Source organism: Apus apus, chromosome 6 (genome assembly GCF_020740795.1).
Source record: "Apus apus isolate bApuApu2 chromosome 6, bApuApu2.pri.cur, whole genome shotgun sequence".
Lineage (NCBI taxonomy): Eukaryota > Metazoa > Chordata > Aves > Apodiformes > Apodidae > Apus > Apus apus.
The window spans coordinates 19,406,504-19,431,568 of NC_067287.1; the positions used below are offsets into that span (position 1 = coordinate 19,406,504).

General features: G+C 35.3%; 1 protein-coding gene across 9 annotated transcripts in view; it reads left to right on the top strand.

Moving 5' to 3' along the window:
* LOC127386252 (sodium channel protein type 2 subunit alpha) overlaps positions 1-25,065 on the top strand; it is a 79,109-nt gene that overhangs the window by 44,279 nt on the left and 9,765 nt on the right. For 6 of the 9 annotated variants that reach the window (XM_051622985.1, XM_051622990.1, XM_051622984.1 and 3 more), the window contains exons 14-21: positions 953-1,191; positions 2,128-2,301; positions 3,619-3,975; positions 5,561-6,040; positions 16,692-16,812; positions 17,171-17,325; positions 18,307-18,480; positions 20,375-20,497. In XM_051622985.1, the coding sequence (XP_051478945.1) occupies positions 953-1,191; positions 2,128-2,301; positions 3,619-3,975; positions 5,561-6,040; positions 16,692-16,812; positions 17,171-17,325; positions 18,307-18,480; positions 20,375-20,497 (1,823 nt within the window). The remainder of the gene's footprint in view (positions 1-952; positions 1,192-2,127; positions 2,302-3,618; positions 3,976-5,560; positions 6,041-16,691; positions 16,813-17,170; positions 17,326-18,306; positions 18,481-20,374; positions 20,498-25,065) is intronic. The other 3 variants (XM_051622993.1, XM_051622991.1, XM_051622992.1) reach the window with 1 other exon arrangement.

A 25,065-nucleotide genomic window follows, 5' to 3' on the forward strand; every position in this document is an offset into this window, starting at 1 on the left:
CTGTGTGTAGAATCACAGAATGGTTTGGGTTGGAAGGCAACTTAAAGATCATCTACTTCCAACCCTCATGCCATGAGCAGGACATTGTCCACTAGACCAGGTAGCACAAGCCCCATCCAACCTGGCCTTTGAACAGTTACAGGGATGGGGCATCTACAGCTTCTCTAGACAACATGTTCCAGTGTCTCACTACCCTTACAGTAAAGGATTTCTTCCTAATATCTGATCTAAATCTGCCCTCTTTCAGTTTAAAACAATTATGCCTCATCCTATCAGGCCCTCTTCAGGTACTGGAAGGCTGCTGTAAAATCTCCCCCAGAGCCTTCTCTAGGCTGAAACAAACCAACCCTCTCAGCCTGTCCTCATATCGGAGATGGTCCAGCCCTCCAATCATCCTCATGGCCTTCCTTTGACCTTCTCTTACAGTTATATGTCTTTAACACAGTACTCCAGGTGAGGGTCTTGTGAAAGCAGAGTGGAGGGGGACAATCAATTCCCTCAACCTGCCAGCCACACCTCTTTTGATGAAGCCTAGGGTGAGACTGGCTTTCTGGGCTCTGAGTGCCCACTGCTGGCTCATACTCAGTATTTTAGCCACCAACACCCTCAATTCTTTCTCTGCAGGGCTCATCTCAAATCACTCATTCCCCAGCCTCTATACAAAATTTCAAGACTAATTTCTACTTTGCATCCTATGTAGTATTTGCTTGTGAATGGTTATTTTATTAATTGAATATTTAGAATTACTTTTAATAAAATTTAAAACATAATGGGACAGATTGCTTTTATTTGTAATTTATTTTGATGATAGTAGCTTTGGTTTCAAAAGGTCTACAATATCAACAAAGTTTATCAACAGTATCTTGGAAAATAGCATTTAAGCCTCAAGGAAACATCCCATTGATACTGCAATAGAGAAATATGTTTAAAATGTTTTCATTTTTCTCTCTAGAACTGGAAGAATCCAGACAGAAATGCCCACCATGTTGGTATAAATTTGCTAACACTTGTTTGATCTGGGACTGCTGTACTCCCTGGCTGAAAGTTAAACATATTGTAAATTTGATTGTGATGGACCCATTTGTGGATCTGGCCATTACTATCTGTATTGTCCTGAACACCCTGTTCATGGCTATGGAGCACTATCCAATGACGGACCAGTTTAGCGGTGTGCTTTCAGTGGGAAACCTTGTAAGTCTGTCATGATGTACCATCTATGTCAAATGTATTTTTTCTTAAATAATTCTTCTATGACCTATGTACGTATGCTTTAAAGAAAATGTTGACTAGATATTTATAGGCTTGGTATGGTTGAATTTAAACTGTACTGAGGAGTCAATTTTTGTTGACATTTGTGGATTGATTTTGACACTCTTTCTTTATGGAGCAAAAGATAGTGAAATTTATTGAGTCAACACACATTTTGATTTTTAAAAACTTTGGCTTCTATCATTGAAGCTGGTTAAAGGAATCTATCTAATACTTTTCCTCGTATGTATACTTAAAAATTATAAGAACTTTCAGTTCCCTTCCCACATCTGTTTCGCTCCTCACTAGCACCTTCTGAGGTCCTGGGTGTTCAGGGAATTGTAGAGGGGAAAGATGCAGTAAACATGTCAGATATCCTGCAACTCCACTGGAAATAGGGAAATGGCATGACAGTGCCTTCCACGGGTCATCATAAAGCAGAATAGTTCTGCTCAGCTTTCAGTATAATTTTTTTTCTTAATAAAATAATTATCCCTCTCATAAATGTATCTTTATCCCAAGAAGCAAAAAGATGTCCCAGGGGCAAAGATGAGATCTAAGGAGGAAAAACCTAGCATTAAAGTCAGAAGACATTCTGAAGCTCAGTATTTATGAATGCATATCAGTAGGGTAGATTAAAAAAATAAAAGGAAAAAATACCATTTACATTTTTTTGTTTGAAGACTAAACATTGTGATGCATATGTAAGCTTCAAATCTGAATTTAATTCCTAAACCAAATGTATAACAATATAGAGAAGCTATTCAGATTGATCGTGGGTTGTTTGCTGAAGATATTGTATCAAAAGTTACTCTGTTAGTTTTGTTTTTAAAATATCATCTCATTTAACTGGAATAAGAAATTGTATTTTGCTTGCAGGTGTTTACTGGAATTTTCACAGCAGAAATGTTTCTTAAGATAATTGCCATGGATCCTTATTATTATTTCCAAGAGGGATGGAATATTTTTGATGGTTTTATTGTGAGTCTTAGTTTAATGGAGCTTGGCCTTGCAAATGTAGAAGGATTATCTGTCCTTCGATCATTCCGATTGGTAAATACACTAAATAAAATAAGTTTCTATGTTATATTTTGTATTTGTCCATGTATGTTGTGTATTTTTCATTTGTACATTATATATTTGGCTAAAATTGGTTTGCTTAGAATATTTTGGTTTGGATAGGGATTTTCCATCACTACCAGCCTTCAAGGGTCCATCTACTGTCTTACATTTTTTATGTTTGCAAGTCCCTACAGTATCTCCATCGGTCATTAAATATCTCTGTCATGAATAGGAACTTGAAAAACTTTGGTCTTGCTGAAGACTAGGCTAGCATGCAAGTTGATTTGCAAATTCTCTTTCTAAAAGGACCTACACAGTAAGAGACATGAAGCTAGAGTTCCTAGCTTTTGCCTTAAATAAAGCAAAAAATATTTAACTTTAAATAAAAGGTAAATAAACTCCCTTTGAAAAAGGGGGGTTTAAATTAATCTGTTTGCAGGTTCTGTGTATAGCATCGTATTGTATTTTGCCTAAAGTCTAATATCTTTCTGAAATTACTTCTCCATCAGTGATAGAATTCTGTTTTTAAGTTTGCATCTGTATATTTCATTAATGTCTCATCCCATGAAATAATATTTAGATTTAGATTGCTTTTAGTATTCTCCTCTTTCAATTGTCTGAACACTTGCTGAAACTTTGAAAATAATTTTTTTTGTGTGTTTCAAGTTGTACTTAAATATAACACTTTCCTTTGTCTGTTTTTCTCAGTGTTGCATGACAAGCTGCAATACACGTTATGCTTATTTTAAATGACAGAAAAGGTATTGTTAGAGATACTTGTAACTTTTATGCCTATCATGAACAACTCAACTAATTTCTCTTTCTAGGAAAACCATTTCTTCCATCTCTCTGCCAGTTAAGATGAAAGAGATCTGGAAGTGTCTAGACATTTAACAATCCTGTTAAATTGATCACATTTCATATGTGCTGGTTTATTTTTAGTAATATTCTCATAGAGGTAACTAAAGGAGAAAGACTCTTTTGTCCAACTTGCCAAGCAAGTAAAATTGGCTTATAGATGTCTGGAATCACCAGAAGCAGTGAAGTCTAAACTAAAAACTTTGTGATAATTGCAATGTAATTGAAATGAGCACAGAGACAGTATTTTTGGCTTGTTATTACTTGAATCAAGACTTAAGACTGCTGATGTCTAGTGTTGTACAAAGAACTCGAAACATAAATTTTGTAACTAAAGTTTCTAAAGGTTACATGAAACATGATTTAGACATATGAACTATGAAACCTATAGCAATAATTTCATTACAGTTAGTGACATGAATAACTGTATACTATTCTTCTGTTTTGCAGCTTCGAGTTTTCAAATTGGCAAAATCTTGGCCAACACTAAATATGCTGATTAAGATTATTGGCAACTCAGTGGGAGCTCTGGGGAATCTGACCCTGGTTCTGGCCATCATTGTGTTCATTTTCGCTGTGGTTGGGATGCAGCTGTTTGGGAAAAGCTACAAGGAATGTGTCTGCAAGATCTCTAGCGACTGTGAACTCCCACGCTGGCACATGCATGACTTTTTCCACTCTTTCTTGATTGTATTCCGAGTGCTGTGTGGAGAATGGATAGAAACAATGTGGGATTGTATGGAGGTTGCAGGCCAAACCATGTGCCTTACGGTCTTCATGATGGTCATGGTGATTGGAAACCTAGTGGTATGTAATCAGGGGGGAATTCCAAAAACCATTAGAAAGTATTTCCCATTTTTTAATGATGTAGAAATCAGAGATGAAGGCTGGAGAAGGACTTTAGGAGATAATGTAATTAATTTGCCTTTTCTCTAAACAAGGTTCAAATATACCTTTAATTATTTATGAGAAATGTTTATCTACTTTTTCTTTTAAATCTTCAGTAAGCTGATAAGCTCTTTAGTAAGTTCAGTGCTGGATTATGCTTATAAGAAAAAATACCTTTTAAAAATAATTCCAACTTAAATCACCTATTATAGCCAATTAAACTTGTCTCAGTGGTGATGGAACACAGTTGGTCTCCATGGCAACTTTTATATTACTTCAAGCCTTGCTCTTTCCACTTTCAGTCTCTTTTTTTCTGAACCAAAAGAAGCCTAGCTGTTCAATTTTTTCGCACAGGTGATGATTTCTGAACTACTTATCCCTTTTGCTACTGGCCTCTGAATTCCTTCTTAGTATCACTTTGGATAGACACACAAGTACCGAATAATGAGGAATAATTATGTGGGGGTTAGAATTCCATGTCTAACACTCCACATCCCTTCTAATATTACACATTAAATTTCCGTACCAGCATTGCTTACCTGATGCAGCCTATATGCCCTTTTCTGCAGTGTTTCTGCCTTGCCAGTTTTCATACCTTCTGTATATGCATTTTTTCATAACCAGTCTTTCCATACTAGCACTGCAGAATTAAATGCCATATAGATTTTTAATCACTTCACCAATTTACCATGGTTATGCCTAACTGTAGTTTGCTCTTGTTGAGTACTAGCATCCCTTCTGGTTTTGGTGTCATCCACGAATTTTATAAATACGCTTATCCGCAGGCGTAAGTACCAAGTTTAACTGGACTAATGTGAGACTCCTGTGGTATACGTTCTAATTGACTCTGCAAGTTTAAACAGGAAGTCTTGACAATTGTAATTTAAATATGATTTAAAATCAGTTTTGCATGTAATGTGTCATAATTACACATAGTCCAATTTTCTCTTCTGTGTTTGTAAAATGCCACACAAGAAAGTCTAAAATAGTTTCCTAAAATGGAGTTGTATCACATCTGTGGACTCTTTATCTCTTAGCTACTTTTCCTACCCAAAACAAAAATAGACTGATATATTATGAATTAGAGACACTGACACTATGGCCTGTTGAACTGTAGAAGGCTGGAGTCTGCATTCCCTTTGCCTATGACGACAACAGTGATATAGCTTGCATAAATTACTACATCATATATTATACTGCCTCCTTACGTCATTCTTCATTTTGAGGAGCAGACCTGCTTTACTTTTAGTGTGAAGGACAAAGTAAAGAAACAGCTCAGATTTTCACCTATATTAGTCAAGTTAAGCTAAAAAGGAGTCTGGGAAGTTGTAATATGGGGGATAGGGATTATGGACTGGAAAGAATAGCAGTAAAGTGGGTTGAAATAAAGTGCTAGCTGTGAAATAAAAATTGTCATATTGAACAATCCAGCATAAAAGCATTTAATTACTTTTGTGACTTAAAAATAAGAGATCCAGTACATTTTCTCTTTACTGTCTTTTAGGTACTCAACCTCTTTTTGGCCTTGTTGCTGAGCTCATTTAGTTCAGACAACCTTGCTGCTACAGATGATGATAATGAAATGAACAATCTACAGATTGCTGTGGCAAGGATTCAGAAGGGAATAGATTATGTGAAGAGAAAAGCCCGCGAATTTATCCAAAAAGCCTGTGTGAGAAAGCAGAAAGTTTTAGATGAAATCAAACCTCTTGAAGACCTAAACAACAAAAAAGACAGCTGTATTTCCAACCACACAATAGTAGAAATAGGTAAAAACCTTGCCTATCTAAAAGAAGGGAATGGAACTACCAGTGGCATAGGCAGCAGTGTGGAAAAATATGTTGTTGATGAAAGTGATTACATGTCATTCATAAACAACCCGAGTCTTACTGTGACAGTGCCCATTGCTGTTGGGGAATCAGATTTTGAAAATTTAAATACAGAGGAGTTCAGCAGCGAGTCAGACCTGGAAGAAAGCAAAGAGGTAAGATTTTTTTCTAGATTTAAAATACTCTGATGTTTGTTTGTTTGTTTTCCAACAGTCACTAATGTTGAATGAAAATCTCTGTTTAATTCCTGTATAACAGTGTATACAAACTTGTAATATTTAAGGCAAATGAATGTAAGGTTGCGGGTTTTGAATGAGGTGGTAGTACATTTTCAGTAATAACAGAGATGCCTAACACAACTTTTTAGAAAAATTAACACCTGTTTTTCTATTTTATTTAGTTAAATCTTTAAGAAGAAAATGAAGCAATTTAATAGCCCTGGATACCAAAAGTCTTAGAAAATGCATGGGCATTGTGCAAGTTTCTCCATGCTTATTTCATCAGTGTAGTTTATTTACTCTCTTTATGCTTTCTGGAGTGCCTCCTGTCAAATTAACAGTTGACTGTGATGCTTTTCACCTTTTTGATATGGTAAAAATATATTTAGATACATAAAAAGTACATTTGAATACTGCATCACTAAGCTATTTTTATATAAATCACTACTAATCCACCTGGTATAAGCAGAACTGCTGAAGAAGTGAAGTAATAGCCTTATAGTTAAAAGGTTATGAACTTCATATCTCAGTATAAGTTCCTTTCATAGAGCTGCCCATTGTGATTTTTAAAGCTTTAAGATATTTCAATCTCTTCCCTACTGTGACCGTAATAAAATGCACGTCTTTCTGGCACGATGTGGTGCCAAATGGACAAATCTGAGCAAGCACTTAGCGAGTTACAGTGGATGCCAAAGCCATTATTGTTGTGTTAACCCAGTGCTCTGTCCTGCCCAAGTGCACGTGGTACATGGCAGGGGCATAGCACCTCAAGTGGATTAAGTCTGTGCTATGCTTAGTACTGTTGCTAATTCATTCTGTATCAGTGTGGGTATTTTTCATCAGTACTGCATGCCACGGTGTAGACATAAACTAACACAAAGGCTTTCCTAAGTGGTTTCCTCATGCTTGAATCTGAGGTTGTAAATATGGTTAAGATTCTAGTAATTCTCACCCTGGCATCCTTTTTTGTACAGACTGCATCACATATTTAGTCATATTTTCTTGTTTCTTATCAGAAATGTCTTTATTGTTCTTTTAAAAAGAGTTCTTTTTTGCAGCTTGTTTATACTAGTTTTTATCTTATAATTCAAAATCGTGACTTGGGTGCAAAACAAAGCAGAAGTTGTAGTTTAACCTTTAATTGTTCTGCGTAGTGAAGAGGATGATTATACAGAGGTTTCTTGGTCTGAATGTAGGATTCTGGTTGATTCTATTATGTCTTTGTGCATAGGATAAGAAAAGTACCCTTCAGGCACCTTTACACCACACAGGGCTAGTGCATTATTCTGCCCTTCCATTGTTCTGCTGTTCCATTGCTCTAGCATCCCTCTTTTAACTGTTTAAAAACTTGCTGCTGCCAAAGGGGCAGCAAATTCTACTGCTAATCTCATGAACTTCCACCTTTCAGTGAGATCATCCATAAGTACTGCATATGACAGTCATGGCACAGGTTATTTTTCTGTCTTTTTCTATCATTTCTTGGTAGAGGCCTGGTCCTGCTGGGTTTGTTCATTTTTTCCACTGAACATGTTCAAGTCCATCCCTCACTTTGAGTCTTTTCCCTGCTTAGCAATGAGTGATAGCCAAAGGATATACAGACAGTTTGGGAATAAAGTGCCTGAAGTTCAAATTCAGTGCTAGGAAACAGAATACTTGGTAGTTCTTCACAAAATATTTGGTGCTATTTTGGTGGAGTAAGAAATGCCCATCTGTCATTCTGTGTTTGTCTATAAAGTTAGTGGTTTTATCAGTTTCAAGGGTGCTGTTAGCCTAAAAATATTATGTTTCATAAAACATTCTAAATGTCTCAATTGAAAAGCGTGAAGAAGATACTGTTAAGTTTATTCTGCAGATATATTGTAACTGGCAGGGATGTTTCAGGTTATATTAATGTATGAATAACACTAAAAGAAAATCTTCCGATACAGCTACAGTCTGAGATCTTGACTGTGAGGTCCCACTACAATCACAAGTTTGCACTCAGGAGAACTCTCCTGTCTTTGCTTCTTATTTTGAACTCCCACCCATATCAGATTCTTTCTGATGGTGTTATCAATTCTGATACTACCACTACTTCCAGTAGTTGCAAACAGGGCTTTAAATTGTCCTATATACTTTTCCCATGCTTGCTCTTTTTTAAAAGTTATGAAGTTATATAGATATTAATTGAAGTTTTATCAAAATACATTATAGGTCTGATAATTTTTAATTGGCAACTTCTCTGCAAAAAGTAATTGTAAAGTGTAATTGGATTCTACTAGTTTAAATACTAAAATTACCGAGAAAGAAGTAATTTAAATATTTTCATTAGTGATTATTAGATTAATTAGCTGATGAAGTCTGTTTTTAAAAATGTAATCACAGGGCTGTTCTGTACTAGTGGAGTATTCTCCACTTCTTATGCTGAAACTACAATTGTTGTGCAGAAAATAATTTGTGATTCTCTGAACAGTGGTAGCAAAAAGGAACATGGCTTTTGGTAGTGTCTAACAATTAAGGCATCTGTTCTGAGAACAAAATGTTTTCCTGCTACAAAACCTGTTTATAACAGTTTTTAACAGTCAGTAGTCAGTGGCTAAAATGCAGAAACTGCCTTGAAATAGGGAACGGAATTTGAATTTCCCATATGAATTTCCTGATCACCAAGACTCTCCCTTTTGCTACTTTTTATAGTCCATTCAGTCTTAAGCTATTTCCCACACAAGACCCTTATGTCAGTAGAAGAGCTGGAGGGAGTACATTATTCAAACCTGTAGGCTGGTGGTTACCAGGACTGAATATGACCACAATGACAACAGTGCATCTATTTCTTCAGTGTATAATAGGATAACATGACTGCCGACTGTTTTCCTTAGCAAATTTTTTCTTTTTCCTGGTGGAAGGACCCTAACTGGTTATTCTGCAAGGTGACAAAAATATTAGTTTGAATTCCTGTAGGGAAAATTTTAAAGCAGATTATCCCACATTCAAAACATAGGTTCCATTCATTAAGCTTCCACCATAAAAGAAAGGCTTTTTCCTCCAGATACAATATTGAAAACAGTTTTCTCATTTTATTCTTGGAGGCACTTAATCATGTAAATGTGAGTGTTAATCATGCTTCAGGAACTGCAAACTGATCAGGCGAGAAGACAAAGAAATGCATATTCAGTCAGGAATGAGCTAGTGCCAAGCAGTTTTGGCTGGTCGCACCTGAAACTCTTCTGAACATATTCAGGACGAAAATTTCTTCTTTTGCAGAAGTTGAACAACTAAAGGGAAGTGTTTACAAATTTCTGGCACCTTCAAGAGAGACACAGGAGTTAAGCAAAGACGTTGTGAGCATACTTCTTAAAGTGCCTAAATGCCAAATAAATTTTAATCACAAAAGTTTTTTTTTAATCTTAGTCCTAGTTCCTACTCTTCTAATTTTACTAATTTTCTTATCCACCGTGGTTTTTGATATAGAGAAGAGTGACAGCTTATTAGTCACAGGACCAACACTCTTGTACTGAAAATGATCCATAGCAAAAGACTGCATTTTTTTAAATTAAGAAAGTGAGTACAAATGGCTTTTAGTTCAAGACTTCCTCTTTTTTGTCATGCCATAACATGCTTTGTATTTCTGCCTTCTCATGTTTTTCCATGTATATGATTCTGTTGTTGCCAAGTGTTGATCTGCCAGTCACTTCATAGCTTATACCATAAATCAAGAGAACTGAAGTTAGAGATTGCCACAAAACCACATTCAATTATGTGTCAATCAATCTGAAAGGCAGCTTAGGCATCCATGTTCTGTGAGGACACCCCGGACAAGATAGCCCGATGTTAATAAGTGTGTGTCTGTGTCCTCTTGCTTTTCTCTATGTACACCCATACATTAAGGTATTAACTGTGGTATAGGTGAATAAGCTGATTTTCTACAAAATAGTTATCATTTATTAGCAAGTTTTAATTCTTTGTATAGATGTTTGGTGAATTATTTTTATAACATACATCTTCTCCAGTATTTTGATGCAAATGTTAACTAGATTATGCCTTTCTAGAAACAATACATACAATATTGTACATGCTAGTAGGTGTGAATTTACAAGGAATTTTCTAGAAAATTGCCTGAAACCTAAATAGAATTAGTTATGGGAAAATTGTGTCCAGTGAAATGGTAGCGGGGATATACAGTGCAATAAGGGAATTAGAGAACAAAAACAAACCCTAAATAAAATTTTACCATGGAAGTAGGGTCACAAACAAATATGAGGCCACTGTGCTGAGCCTGTTGTCCTATATGTAAAGGTCCCTAGACCTGAGCTGCATTACTACTATCCAGCATAGAAGCTATAAACTTTTTTTTTTCCTTTTTAGGTCCCTAAATAATATGGGGATGGTTTCTGTAGAAAATTTTGTAGTGCATGTATAGCTGTGTAATAATGAGATTTTTATGCAAAGCATAACTTCTAGGTTAGTAATTACACAGAGATATACCAGGTTACAAAACAGTTTTAAGTGCCTTGAAAAATATGGGAACTCCTAATGTTATTGCAGTCACCTTAATAACATATATTTTACTTTAAGCAGTATTCAGTGCAAAAAAGCAGAGGTGCTGTGTCCTGAACTTCATTTCCTACCGTTCTTACTTCTCACAGGAGTAGAATCAAGCTGGATCAGTCAAGCGGGCAGCTCTGGTGCCTTTTGGCGAGGCAGATTATCGTGTCACCAATTTTACACAGGTTACCTAAGCAAGTTATACATCTATATGTTTATACTATATAATCACTTTTTAATGGATATTGACTGGCCTGCATGCTCCTCAGCTATGATCCTGTCCCATTCATTGCAATAAAGTACAAACATGCACAGCTGCTCTCTGCCGAGTCACAAGACTCGCATCACGGCATGGTCAGGCGAGATCGGCAGCCCCAAGATTTCTGTGGTTCAGATGCTTTTCCATGATACTGTAATAATATTTTGTAGTGCATGCTTTGTACCTTTCAGCCGCCTTGATGGTAAAGTTTTCAGGATTCTATTTTTGAAGGGTTTTCTTTCCTTTAGAAGAAAGACAGAATCTGTAATGGGAGCTATGATTCTCGGCAGAAGCTTATGTATGTGTCCATCTGCAAATTGTGTTGATAATTAAAGGCTGCTAGCTGTTTTGGATAAATTTCATACTGTTGTATTTTAGCTTATAATGGAGGTAACTTGCAAGCTCATGATAATCATGTTTTTGTTCTTCTTATTTTTTTCTTAGAACTTATTTTCTTCGTTACTTGTAGAAGTATTTAGTTATTTTGGAGATTAATATGCAGTACTTGAAGCACCATTAAGCATGAAATTAATTTAATTTCTACAGTCAAAGCATGTGAGCATCATTTGGTTAAAAAAGCTGATACAAACCTGGTATTTGGCTGGTGAAACATTCAGAGATCAGTTCTGCTTTTACTTACGCCCACACTTCCAAGTATAGAGGTGCAAAGAGAAAACTAACCACAAGATCTGTCCCAACTCCATCTTACCATAGCTCTTTAATTTATGCTCAGAAATTCACTGCCTCCCTAGATATCTATGATTGTCTGCCCTGAGAAACTTAAACTTATTCTCATCTTATCAGTAATAAGCAAAGTTCAGGAGTCTATTAAATAAGGTACTGATTTTGGACCAAAAAGTCCCCAGCTTCGGTATAATTTACTTCTCACCTATTGAATATTGCCATAGTATTTACAACATCATAGTGGTATCATGCTGCTTTGAGGTTAAAAATATACTTTAATGCATAGTATTCTGTCTTATATTTTGTAAGGAAAAATTTATTTGATAAGTCATATATTTATTTTAAAATATTCATAATTCGAAGTCCTTTGATACTCTGCAGAATTTAGGCTTTGACTTGTTTGTGAATAAGTTCCATTGTATCAGCATGTTGTGATTCATAGTGGATGATACTAAGCTGCTAATATTAGAGTTAATTTGAGTTTGCTTAATTAATCTTTACATACAGCAGTCCTTTGCTCTGTTTCAGAAATATCCTTTCACTATTGCTTTTGTAAATTAAAGGGTCTTTTAAAGTAGCTTCCAGTGGGACTGCTTTTGCAAATATTTCCACTGCTATTTATGATGCTTTTGCTTTCATCCAACATTCTTGTAAGTGTTTTTCATTCATGAAATGCTCATAAATAAGTAGATCAAAGGAATTATGAATAGCAATAAACTACAGAGTAGACTAAAATTTAAGGATCTTGTTTTGGTTTGGGTTTTTTTTGCAGTATTGGCAAACAATAATCATCACAGATTGTTTTGCTTTGATTTACAACGTTCTGTTTTTTGAACTGATTGACTTATTGTGCCTGACTACATATGCACTAGAAAAAATTACATCCAGATTCCACTGAATTAGTGGAACTAAAATGATATTTAGCACTTTGTTGATTTTTTAGGTGATATAGCTGTACTGAAAAATAATGGATATGTTTGGATATAATATTTCCTTTTATATTACAAAACATTTTTATACTGACATCCACGCAGCTCTGAGAAAGTAAAAACAATATCATTTCCATTATTTAACACTTTCACACGTAGGAGTAAAAGGAAATCAAAAGCAAAACCAAAATGGCAGTTTCTCTTGGTGCCATATTCCTGCTTATGTCTGTTCTGCTCTTTGCTCCTTCTGTCCTTTAAGTTCTTATTTCAACAGCTGTTAGTGGCCTCCTGGCCAATCACAAAATTTCAGGGTTTATTAAAAATGTTAATTAAACTAAGAGCTGTTCAACTACTCTCAGATAATCACCTTGGAAACAAACAAATAAATAAATGTTAGAAGCTCAAAGTGGTCTGGTTGTAAGTGAAGCAGAATTGTTTGAATCTGTGAGATGTTGTCAAGGTTCAGAAAGTAATTATTTTAAAAACTTCCTGACCTAATCTTGGCTGCTGCTTTTTGCAATGCTGCTGTAATAGGCAAGCTGCTTTCCACTTTCAGTTTCTATCTTGAAAGCTAAACTAAAATCTGTATCCCATACTGTAATGTAGTGCTGACTAAAGCATGACTGCAGTGCTGTTTGTAGGTGTACCATAAAAGAGATATATCTCTATAGTAATCGGTATATTGCTGCTTTAGAACCATGTAAGTACTTTGGGCCCCTTATTTATTGTCTTCTCTGAAAAGGAGATGGAGTACATTCTGAGGGTTTGAAAAGGTCTTTGACAACAATTTCCTTAGCATTCTATTCAGAAAAAATCTAGCATCATAACTCTTCAAGTGTGACTGATACTTGATCCTGATAAATCTCTTCTCATCTGGGTGACTGAATACTTTTAAAACCTAGAACCATGGTATTAAAAAGGCTTAAAAAGGACTTACCATTATATCAAATAGAACATTTTGGTTTGATGACTATCTTGTTTCTACAGGTTCATTTTCTTAAAAAAACTGTTTACATGTTAAGTATATATAGCATTGCCTAAATCCAGTTTTTATAATGCTTATAAGCAGAGAAGAATTTATCAGGTACAAAGGTAACTGAGGTATGTTCAGAAATATATGAAAAGAACTAGGACATATGCTACATACTTTATGTATCAGGGTCTGCAAAAGTCTGGCTATACAGTTGGATTCCAAATCTCTGAACACTGGCAAGTCACAGTAAGTGGTAGAAAAAGTCTTCCTATATATTACAGGATATGGACAAAACATAATCAGCAATAGCATGGTCCATTCTCAGGTAACTTTGTGTTGAACACACAGAAATCAGTACAAAATCCCTGGGTGAATTGCTTTATACCAGAGCAAAAGTTTGCTGTGGAAATATGTTCTTGTTTCTGAAAATTTTTTCTAGCATATTGAACTTAATTCATTCGGTAAATTCTTAAGATGCTGTATCATAAAACCATCCTAGCTGTTTGCAATGTGTATTAAATTTTATTAATATTGTATAGAATGCCATAAAATAAATGCAGTATTAAAAACAACAAAGAAACAAACAAACAAAGTAATTCTTTATGTTTAATTTTTTTTTTCTTTCCTGATTGATGCTGAATTACTACAGATCAAATTTATTGAATAATTTAATATGCTTCTTCATTTACTGATCAGTTTGCAGCTAGATTCAGGTATAATAGAACAGCGTGCTAAGGAAATACTCTGTTACATCAACTACAGAAGAGTAAATGAATTCTCAGTGGGATAAGGCATTTAATTGTGTTTGAAGTATCAACTGCTGTTCATTAAATTTAGGATTTTTCTGTTTAGCTTAATTCCTGTAATTATTATTGCAGCTCTTTAAAAGAAGCATACCAGATTTTTAGTGAGAAGAAACTTGAAGATACAACTCACCATACATACTGCCACACATAAATACAGATTTCTGATGTTCCTGATAATTGACTGTTCTACTGTATAATTTTCTACCTTTTCTACCTGATTTTTTTTATCTTTCGTTACTGGATATCTCTGATCTTCTATCTTAAGTTAGCTGTTAGTCTTAAGCAATTTCAGTAATAGGAACTCATTACATCTTAAAATTAGCATGTGCTGATCAAACTAACTGTGTGATGTCTGAGTTACCAAACTCTTAGTTTTCCACTAAAATAATGGACAGTAGGTCCTTCAAACTTATGGTTTAACTAGTTCATAATTTTATTTTTTTTTCCGCTCTGCTACTACTCCAGCATTCTGCTAGAAATGCTGTCCAGATAGGAATGATGCAAGCAACGTTTTAAGAAAACATTACATAACACAGATAGTAACTTCTGAGTTTAAAAAGTATTTACTGTATTGATAAACATTATTTTTTTACATAATATATACATTTCTTTGGAATATACCTGGTATTTATGGGCTTTCCTCAAAGTGATGATTGACTTTCACTGATGTTTAAATGCTGTGGTCCTTACTTGAGGACTACAATATTTACCCCATACTTTCCAGTTTATCCATTTTAGAGGCAGTATTCCACAGTGACCAAACTGCCATGTGTGATCTATAATTTGAATATGTTGCAATGGGAAGTCTGTAAATAATAATCTGCAGAAAAGTGTGCATCCATGACTTTGTACAGTGGACCTAACCTCATAGATGCCCAAATGCCCAAACATGAGACATAAATATGTAAGCTGAGATTTTCAAAGAAACGTAAAGGAAATAGTTGTGCAGGTATCATCACTGAAATTATGTGCATAATATACCCTACAATCAATGTTTCCATTTGTTTCATCTTCCTCTTAAATATGGGCTATACTGTACCATGGTATACAAAAATCAAAGTTAAGCCTATGTCAAAATCACAACATGATACATTGTCAGTGTGATTTGATTAAATGGGGGGGGGGGGCAGGGGGGGAAGGAATTAATCTTTATTTTGTTCAAAGAACATACTTAGTATTGACCGCAATGTAAAATTCCATTGAAGTTATATGGTACTTTCTGTATTCACATACAATATTGTTTATATGTTCCTTACAAAAAAAGCTTTATAGAATGTGGAGCTTCTCAAACATATTTTAAAGGAATAATGCCTCTAACTTGAGTTTTAAGTGTCAGCAAAGATACATCTTTAATTTTGCCATGGACCACCTCTCTGTCTAATATTAATTCCCTATAGACTGTATTCTAAATCTGCTTACATCATTCCCTTTAAAAAATTAGCTACTTATCAATGCAGCCATTTTACTGATGTTATACTCCACATAGTGATAACATTAGAGGAGTCATACAATGCCATGATCAAACTACTTTTACTTATTATAGTACTCATATTTGTTGCCAACATAATGTGAAGGTATGAAATAATAATTTTGATAATTTGAATTATCAGTATGGTTCATTGGTGCAGTATTGTTTTATGACAATATTGTTCTAAAAGCATTTGTTTTCACTTTAGTCCTCCAAAAAAATAATTTTGGGAGGCTTTTATAGTGATTGGACATGTATGTGTACTGTATCAAAGTAATAAGTAGTTTCAAGATGCACAATAATTTCAGAAAATGCAATGGCAAATGAGAATGCAAATTATCAGCTACTGCTCTTAAAATAATGTGCTGCTCTTTTGGAAATAAAGAGAATTAAACTATACTATACAACTCATAACATGTGTTTTCATGTCAGTGATAATTAAAAGTTTATATTAAACTTTTTAGATTTTACAGACTTGATAGAATAACATTTACTTGAGACATGAAAAGACATCCATATAGCTTGCTGTTGGTTTGGTCATGACGTTGGAAAATTATTTGTATTAACACGTATCTGAAGTGAAATCGAAAATGCAGCCACATGATTGGAATAACTAAACAGTACAAATGGTGGAAGGCACCCATTTCTAACTTACTGAAATTTTATTTCAGAATTCTTATGTGTGGCTCAGAATAGAAGTCTAATAATTTCAGCAATTCCTTGTATGAAAATATAAAAATATTTTCAATAGGGAAAATGCACACGATGCAGTTTCTAATCTTGTGACCTCACCTGTACTAGAGCAATTTGGCATTATAGATTGTAGATAAAAAATTATTTTAATGTCAGAGCATGGAATACATGCAAAATACATTAGTATGCATTTCAAACATGAACTTTTATTCAACATAAATTAAAAAAAAAAATTATGTGGGGTTTTATTCACAGAAATTAAATGCGTCCAGTTCATCAGAAGGCAGCACAGTTGATATTGGATTGCCTCCAGAAGGGGAACAGCCAGAAGCAGAACCTGAAGAAGCTCTGGAGCCAGAGGCTTGTTTTACAGAAGGTAAGTGACGGAAAATATATGCAAGATAGTCAGTTCCAGCTGTGTTGATTTGGGCTGGATTCTATTTTTATTAAAAATCAAGAAGCAGTTTTGTGATTTCAGTTGTATTTTCTGTTTGTATTAGTAACTCCTTCAGATGCCACAGATGTACTGTTCTCATGCTCTGTCTCTCTCCTTAGAAGGTGGTATAAGAGTTACAAAGCTTTAACTTCAAATATTGAAATGAAAATCTTAAAAAGGAGATACTTCTTTTCAGGCATTTGTTGCAGTAATACTGAAATAAGCCAAATGACTCTCTTTATTGTGATTCATAATACTTAGCTTATTCTGACATCTCAAAATCTATTCTTGCACTTAGGCTGTGTGCGGAGATTCAAATGCTGTCAAGTTAGTGTAGAAGATGGGAAAGGGAAAATCTGGTGGAATCTTAGGAAAACATGCTATAAGATTGTTGAACACAACTGGTTTGAGACCTTCATTGTCTTCATGATTCTTCTCAGCAGCGGCGCTCTGGTAAATTCCATGTGGAACTATTGTGTCTATTTTAAACAGCAAACATTTAGAATTACAGTTTATAATATAGATGTGTGTAACATGTCAGAGTTTAATATCTAGTTTATAAATGTTCTAATGTCAACATATATCAACAACTATTTGGCATATGTTGTAGGTATGTCAGTTTGCTCACAGGCTATGAAACTAATTTTTTTGCAAGGTCAAAATGTAGTGTTAATGGAAATAAGAAATTAGTTATATAAGACTAGTATTTGTATGTCCTCGTATTTATTATAATAGGGTTGTGGGGTTTTTTTTGTTATACCCATTTAAAAAGAAACCACAGCTGAGCTAGAAACATACAAACAGCAACTTGAATTGTCAGAGATGTAAAGTGCCAACTTGATTCTGTCAGGTATTTTACCAGGTTGATGATAAATCAGGTGCTCTGTGTAAGTACTTAAGTTCCTCATAAGCAGAGACAAAATACAGTGTGCTCACTGCACTTGGGTCAGTGCACAGGGACTTGCTGTCAATGCAGAAATTTTCATTTGAAAGAAGAGTTATTAATCTCTGTTCAGGATTGCTTTGTGGGTTAATGTGTATAGTCTGGTTTCAATTATTAGTTCCTCAAAAATTCTGTATCACAGAGTCATTCTTAAAACCCTCATATAATTTTAATAAAATGTTGCAGCAACCACAAAGGAAATCTTTGTATCAATAAGCCATTGCTATCCATGGAAATGAATGAAAATGAGATTTGGAGAATGGTATTTCAGTAGGTTACATGGATCACTGTTCAGCTCGGCTGAAAGCTGAATATTGTGTTTAGACCCTGCTTTATGAAAAGACCACAGTATGGGGTGAAAGCAAAAGTTGTGCTTGAGGGAATGATATATGCCTTATCACATGTATCTTACCAATTCAAATTCTTTCTTGGCTATGATATATACCACACTGCAAGACATTTAACTATATCTTCAAAAATCTTTTTTACAGGCATTTGAAGATATATACATAGAACAACGTAAAACTATCAAGACCATGTTGGAATATGCTGACAAAGTTTTTACTTATATCTTCATTCTGGAAATGCTTTTAAAGTGGGTGGCTTACGGCTTTCAAACCTATTTCACTAATGCGTGGTGCTGGCTGGACTTCCTGATTGTTGATGTATGTATTATTTTTCATGTCCAGACTCTAAAAATAAGAATATTATGTTTTCAGGATATGCTATCTATTCTATTCAATGGAAATTCTATTTTTAACTAATTTTGTGGAATGCTTTTTAATTCTGTTCAGAAAAGAAAAAATATTTATTTATATTTATTACTCTAGAGGTGTTCTCCTGATATTTTCTGGTCTTATGAAGTTGTAATGCTTTATGTAGGTTTTATTTAAGTTGTAATGCTTACCCTATGTAATACGAAAGGAAAATACTGCTAGGAACTCTTCAGTTCCATTTTACTATTCAGTACTCTTGGACTTTTCACTGCATCACATGGGCAACCTTAAAGAGATACTTGGAGAACTGTAGATGAGCTCCCTTAGAATGGATTCTCAAATGATTTTCAAAAGGCTGCACCACAAGTGGGCAGATACACACTGTCTGAAAGAGACCTTGTGAGAAGTGCACTTATAATTTCAAGTCTACACGCTCAGTAATGTATTCCACATATTGTAATTCCCATGGAATGCAAGGTAAGAATGTGTCTTGAGTCACTCATTCATTCATTCCTAAAAGCAGCATAATATTATAGAAATCACTACCTATCTCCCTGAAACAATGCTATGATATACCATGAAGTCTTTACTATAAAGAGCTTGAAAAACTTTTTTAAATTCATACCAGCATTGTAGATCCTGTGATGAAACATAACTATATGCACACTAGTATTCTGTGATTGAGTCTGTATCCTTGTAAAACAATTATTGGTTCAATCATCAGATGTGTAAATTACCAGCAGAGCTTTCTAGAGACCCTGTGGACAATAATTAACACTGTCATTTCATGTTTATTGTATTTATCAAACAACATTTAATTCTTATTAGATAATCTACGGTTTAGTAACTGCTGTGAACTTCATAAATATTTCATTGGTTTTTCATGGCAACCTTACTCTGGTGCAATTTTTTCATGGAAAAAATCTCTGAATATATATATTTTTTAATCTTTATTCACAAGATTGAGATAACAAAGTAAAAATATTAATTTGGAAATGAAAAAATTAAGAGGCAACAGGAAGGATGGAAGGGAAGGGCATTAAATTGAGGGAAATAGAAGATGATTTGGTTTGGGTTTTTTTCTTTCCTGGGACCACTCCTTCCCAATGGTTTATTGTAAATAAATTTCCAAGAACTATTGTTGAAAGATAATTGTATAATTATTTTACTGCTATTCTAGCTTATTTACGCATCTTCCTGCAGACCAGACCAGCATCATGCAAGCCACGATTGATGAAGTGTTTAATGGAGTCACAGGGAATGTAATGAAGTGTGGATATGCCTGACAATGAAGCTTCTACCATGTCTAACAAACAGTTGGTTAGCAGTCTTGATTAGCCTGGTTAAATCTGAACAGCACTGGTAGCTATGGCTACAGCTATGGCTGTCAGATAAGATTTTCTGGACAATAGAAAGTTTTGACCAAAGGCGAGGTCTGGATGTGGTTTTTTAGAGTTTTTATATTCTCATCAAGTTCTGAAGATATCAGGGGAAGTTCTGACCTAAATTGGCAACTCTAATTCACCCAGCTTTTAGGAGTTTTCTTTTTTGTATGTGATTTCATTTGTCTTTAAATACCACCATATATTCACTGGTTTATGTGAATTTTGAAGGCATTTTTATACCATTCTACCAACATGATTTCATCAACAGGTACCTAGAATATAGTTTTGTTTTACTTTGTCTAACTTGAAAGATCTTTCTGCATTATAGAGGGATTCCTGGAGAAAGAGGTCCGGCCCTGAATCTTCTTGAGAAGTTCAGGGCACACATCATTCCCACCATATGTATCAAAAAGATATACAAGATGAATGAGCAATATTGCCTTTCTGTTTTTGTGTAGGTCTCTTTGGTTAGCTTAACTGCTAATGCCTTGGGCTACTCAGAACTTGGTGCGATTAAATCCCTTAGGACACTAAGAGCTTTGAGACCTCTAAGAGCCTTGTCACGATTTGAAGGGATGAGGGTAAGACAACGTGAAAGAATCTGAAATAATGCATGCATAGACAGAAGCAATGCATGCAGAATAATCAATGACAAATCCATGCAGAAATGCCACACTGTCATCCTATATATTTTACATTTATCATTAACATATAAGCAAAAGGCTTCATCTGCTTATATGAATTCATGTGATATTGCATATACTGCTACACTTATTTAGGCTCCTTGGCCTTTCACCCTATTTCATGTTTTCCTGGAGGGCCCAAGGATTTATCAACTGCATGGATCTATGCAACGTTACTACAAAAATGAATTTATCCCATACAAATAAATCCTGCTATAGTCAGAATAGTTTTTAAAAAACAGTAATTCTACGAAAAAGTGAGTGCACATATAGACATATAAATAGATATATGTAGGTCTTACAAGTATAGAATATAATGCATAGTCTATCAAATATCTTTTAACCATCTATTCTTTAAATGTTAATTAGGAATTTCTGTTACAATTTAAAAGTTTTGTAATTAAATCCTACATTAATAAGTAAATTGGCAGTGTTAAAATACCTTCTCTCTTTTAGGTTAGAATTCTTGTTTTTTATTTAAGAAAACTTTCTACAATATCAAAGAAGGAGCTTGTATTATGATTTCTGGCCTAAATTGGCTGCTTCCATATTGATTTTAAAATGTTGCTTATCATCTATAGAGCACTAAGCAGCCTGAAAACGTATCAGAAGACTTTTGCTGACAGAGTTGGGTATATTTGTTACTTTCCCCAGCTGTGTTTTATCACAGTATCAGTTACCACAGCTGAGACCCTGAGCTGTCCAATTGGGCTCTCCTCAGTCTACTGCAGTGCAAAGTCAGCCTGATTAGTTTAGGTCACTTTAGTGCACTGAAATGGTCAAAGACCAAAGCTCTAGAAATGTTTATTTTAGGGGCAGAAGTCAACAGTTGGAGATGGCAGATACTTGTAGCTCCAGCCACAAGATGTCTGACTTAACACCTTCAGGGCCCATCAGTCTGCCTTGGACTTATTGCCACAGACCTAATGGGCAGATGCACCTGAGCTGAAACCCTATTGCTGTAATAGAGAGGGATCCTTGTTTGAGCACCCTACTGCAATCACTGGTATTTGGCACCCCTGTGATATGTAAGCTGATTAGGAAACTTAGAAATAAAGCACAATTGGAGAGCTTCTGAAGAAAATGTGATGCTCTGTGTGTAAAGTAAGACACTTCAACAAAAAGAATTGGGCTTTTATGAAAGGTTAGAAATTCAAACAGAAAGTGCCACTTCCTGCCTCCAACAAATTTCTGGAACTTTGCTGAAGCAAATTTGAAATTTTGGGATGTTTATATCGGATATAAGGCCTATCTAAAATCTCAGTAGTATCTTGCAAAAAAACACATTAGCTGTTTTTTTTTTATGAGAATGGTTAGCAAAAACCTGAAGACAATATAAGTGTTACATGCACAGTTAGTTGCTTAATGGCAATTTAATGTGGCGAGGAAAAAACAATCACTTTGTCATGAAGGTTTTAGGTAATTTTTAATCCCATAACCTCCATGGTGATGTAAATTTACCAACTGTTTTGATATTTATCTTCTAACTGTATCTCTTTGTAAAATACTTTTATATCTCAATGATTTCTAATGGATTATTTTATTACATTTTAAAAATATATTTTAAAGCAGAGGAATTGAGACAACTGTAAATAAAAATAATTTTTTAAAAATATATTTGGAAAATATTCCTTAATTGGGAAAAAAATGTTACCATTTATTATTCCAGTTAAACTTCCCACTAAAATCAGCGAGTTCATGGATTTCCAATTTAAACTAATTCAGCATTATTAATAAACTATTCATTTGTTTAAGTTAAACTACTCCTCAGGGCCTTCCACAGGCCTTAACAAAGGTGAGAGCACAGGTCTGTCAACATAAGACAGAACTGTTGAAATAGCTAGAAGAGATTTATCCATTAGTCAGGGAATCTTCTTTGCCTAGCTGATGAGTGGTAAAATGCTATATTATTTTTGCTTATTGATCTATAAGAGGTATTGCCAAGGAGATTTTATAGTATGACTAAGAAACTATTGGCTGATGTAGTTGCCAAGCCACTCTCCATGATATTTGAAAACTCATGGCAGTCAGGTGAAGTCCCTGGTGGCTGCAAGAAAGGAAACATTACACCCATTTTTAAAAAGTGTGGAAAGGAGGACCTGTCCTGGAACTACCAACCTGTCAGCCTCACCTCTCTGCCAGGGAAGACCACAGAACGTATCCTCCTAGAAAATATACTAAGGCACAAGGAGGACAGGGAGGTGATTCCAGACAGCCAGCATGGCTTTAGTAGGGGAAAATCCTGCCTGACCAACCTAGTGGCTTTCTACAATGGAGTGACTGCATCAGTGGACAAAGGGAGACCTCTGGATGTCATCTACCTGGACTTCTGCAAGGCCTTTGACATGGCCCCCCACAACATCTTTCTCTCTAAGTTGAAGAGAGATAAGTTTTGATGGGTGGACTGTTCAGTGGATAAGGAATTGGCTGGATGGTCACATCCAGAGGGTAGTGGTCAATTACTTGATGTCCAGATTCAAAATGATGACAAATGGTGTCCCTCAGGGGTCCATACTGAGACCACTGTTGTTTAATATCTTAATTAACAATATTGACAGAGGCATTGAGAGCACCCTCAGCAAGTTTGCTGACAGCACCAAGCTGGGTGGTGTGGTCAATATGCCAGAAGGACAGGATGCCATCCAGAGGGACCTGGACAAGCTGGGGAAGTGGGCCCAGCTGAATCTCATGAGGTCCTGCACCTGGACCGGGGCAACCACAGACATCAATACAGGCTGGGGGCAGACATGCTAGAGAGCAACCCTGTGGAAAAAGACCTGGGGGTACTAGTGGATCAAAAGTCGGAAATGAGCCATCAATGTGCAATTACAGCCCAGAAGGCCAACTGCATCCTGGGCTGCATCAAAACAAGTGTGGCCAGCAGATCAAGGGAGGTGATTCTGCCCCTCTACTCTGCCCTTGTGAGACCCCACCTGGAGAACCTCATCCAGCTCTGGAGCCCCCAACACAAGAAGGATGTGGACCTGTTGGAGCATGTCCAGAGGAGGGCAAGGAAAATGATCAGAGGGCTGGAGCACCTCTCTTACGAAGGCAGGTTGAGAGAGGTGGGATTGTTCAGCCTGAAGAAGAGAAGACTCTGGGGGGACCTTATAGTGACCTTCCAATACCTGAAAGGAGCCTAGAAGAAGGCTGGGGAAGACCTGTTCACTAGGGCATGTAACAATAGGACAAGGGATAATGGTTTCAAGCTAGAGAGGGGTAGATTTAGGTTGGAGGTTAGGAAAAAGTTCTTTAATATGAGGGTGGTGGATCACTGGAATGGGCTGCCTAGAGAGGTGGTGATGACCCCATCCCTGGAGACACTGAAGGTCGGGCTTGATGGGGCTCTGAAAAATCTGTTCTAGTGTGAGCTGTGACTGCTTATTGTAAGGGGACTAGATGACCTTTAGAGGTCCCTTCCAACACAAGACATTCTAAGATTCTATAATTCTATTATTCTATTCTGATTTTTTAAATTTTATTTCCTCATTAGAAATAAACACTTATTACAACATGTGATTTAAAATGTGTGGCAAAAAAAGCATGGAAGCTTTTGACTTCATCCACCATTCTGTGCTTTTTTAGAGTCATAAAGTAATTTAAATTGAAAGAAACCTCATTTGTTCCAGTTTCTAAATGTAACATAACAATTTCATTGAAGTCCTATAGGATCTTTTATATTGTCACATCTATCACCCAAAGAGGATTGTTTTGACAGGAATGGAGCCCTGAAAGTAAAACAAGTAGTACTTCTTTCCTTCAGCCAAAGTCTCCTATATGATACGTGTGGTGGTGGTTAACCATCTACTCTAATCTGTTCCATAAAATGGCAGCAAATGAAAGGTGATCTAACTAGATGACTAATTTTACAAGTTATTGATTCTATGAAACCTATTAATTGTATATATAAATGCAATGCCAAAATATTTTACAGGCTTGAGCTATACATTTGTATTTTAAATAGAAACAAACTGCATTGTGTGCTAGAGGATCTGTTGTAGTACCTACATCATACAAACTGAAAGAATTATTTAAAAATCTGATCTACATAATACCTGATGTCCTGCACTTTAAAAAAAAAATCTTTATTAGGTTCTAAGGATCTGATTCAGTAATTTTTGGCAAAATGGCTAATGGTGCTCCATAGTTATTAAATTTTATATAGTTAGACTTACAAACAGATTTAAAATAGGAGTTACCTAATTTACCAGTTCTCAATTTCATCTTTAAATACCTCATTCTCATTCATAATGGACCTACTTTCTCCCTAATTTTGTTTTATTCTCTATTTTGTTTTTATTCTGTCATGTTTTTAATCATCTTTCATCATCATACATGAACTAATTTTCATATTTTTCTGTCCTAATGTCTGATTTTTCCAAAACTTCATTTGGGATTTAAATCAAGTCTTTTCCTTCTTCAGATCTTATTTGCCACTCACCTCAACACTTCCAGATTTTTTGTGT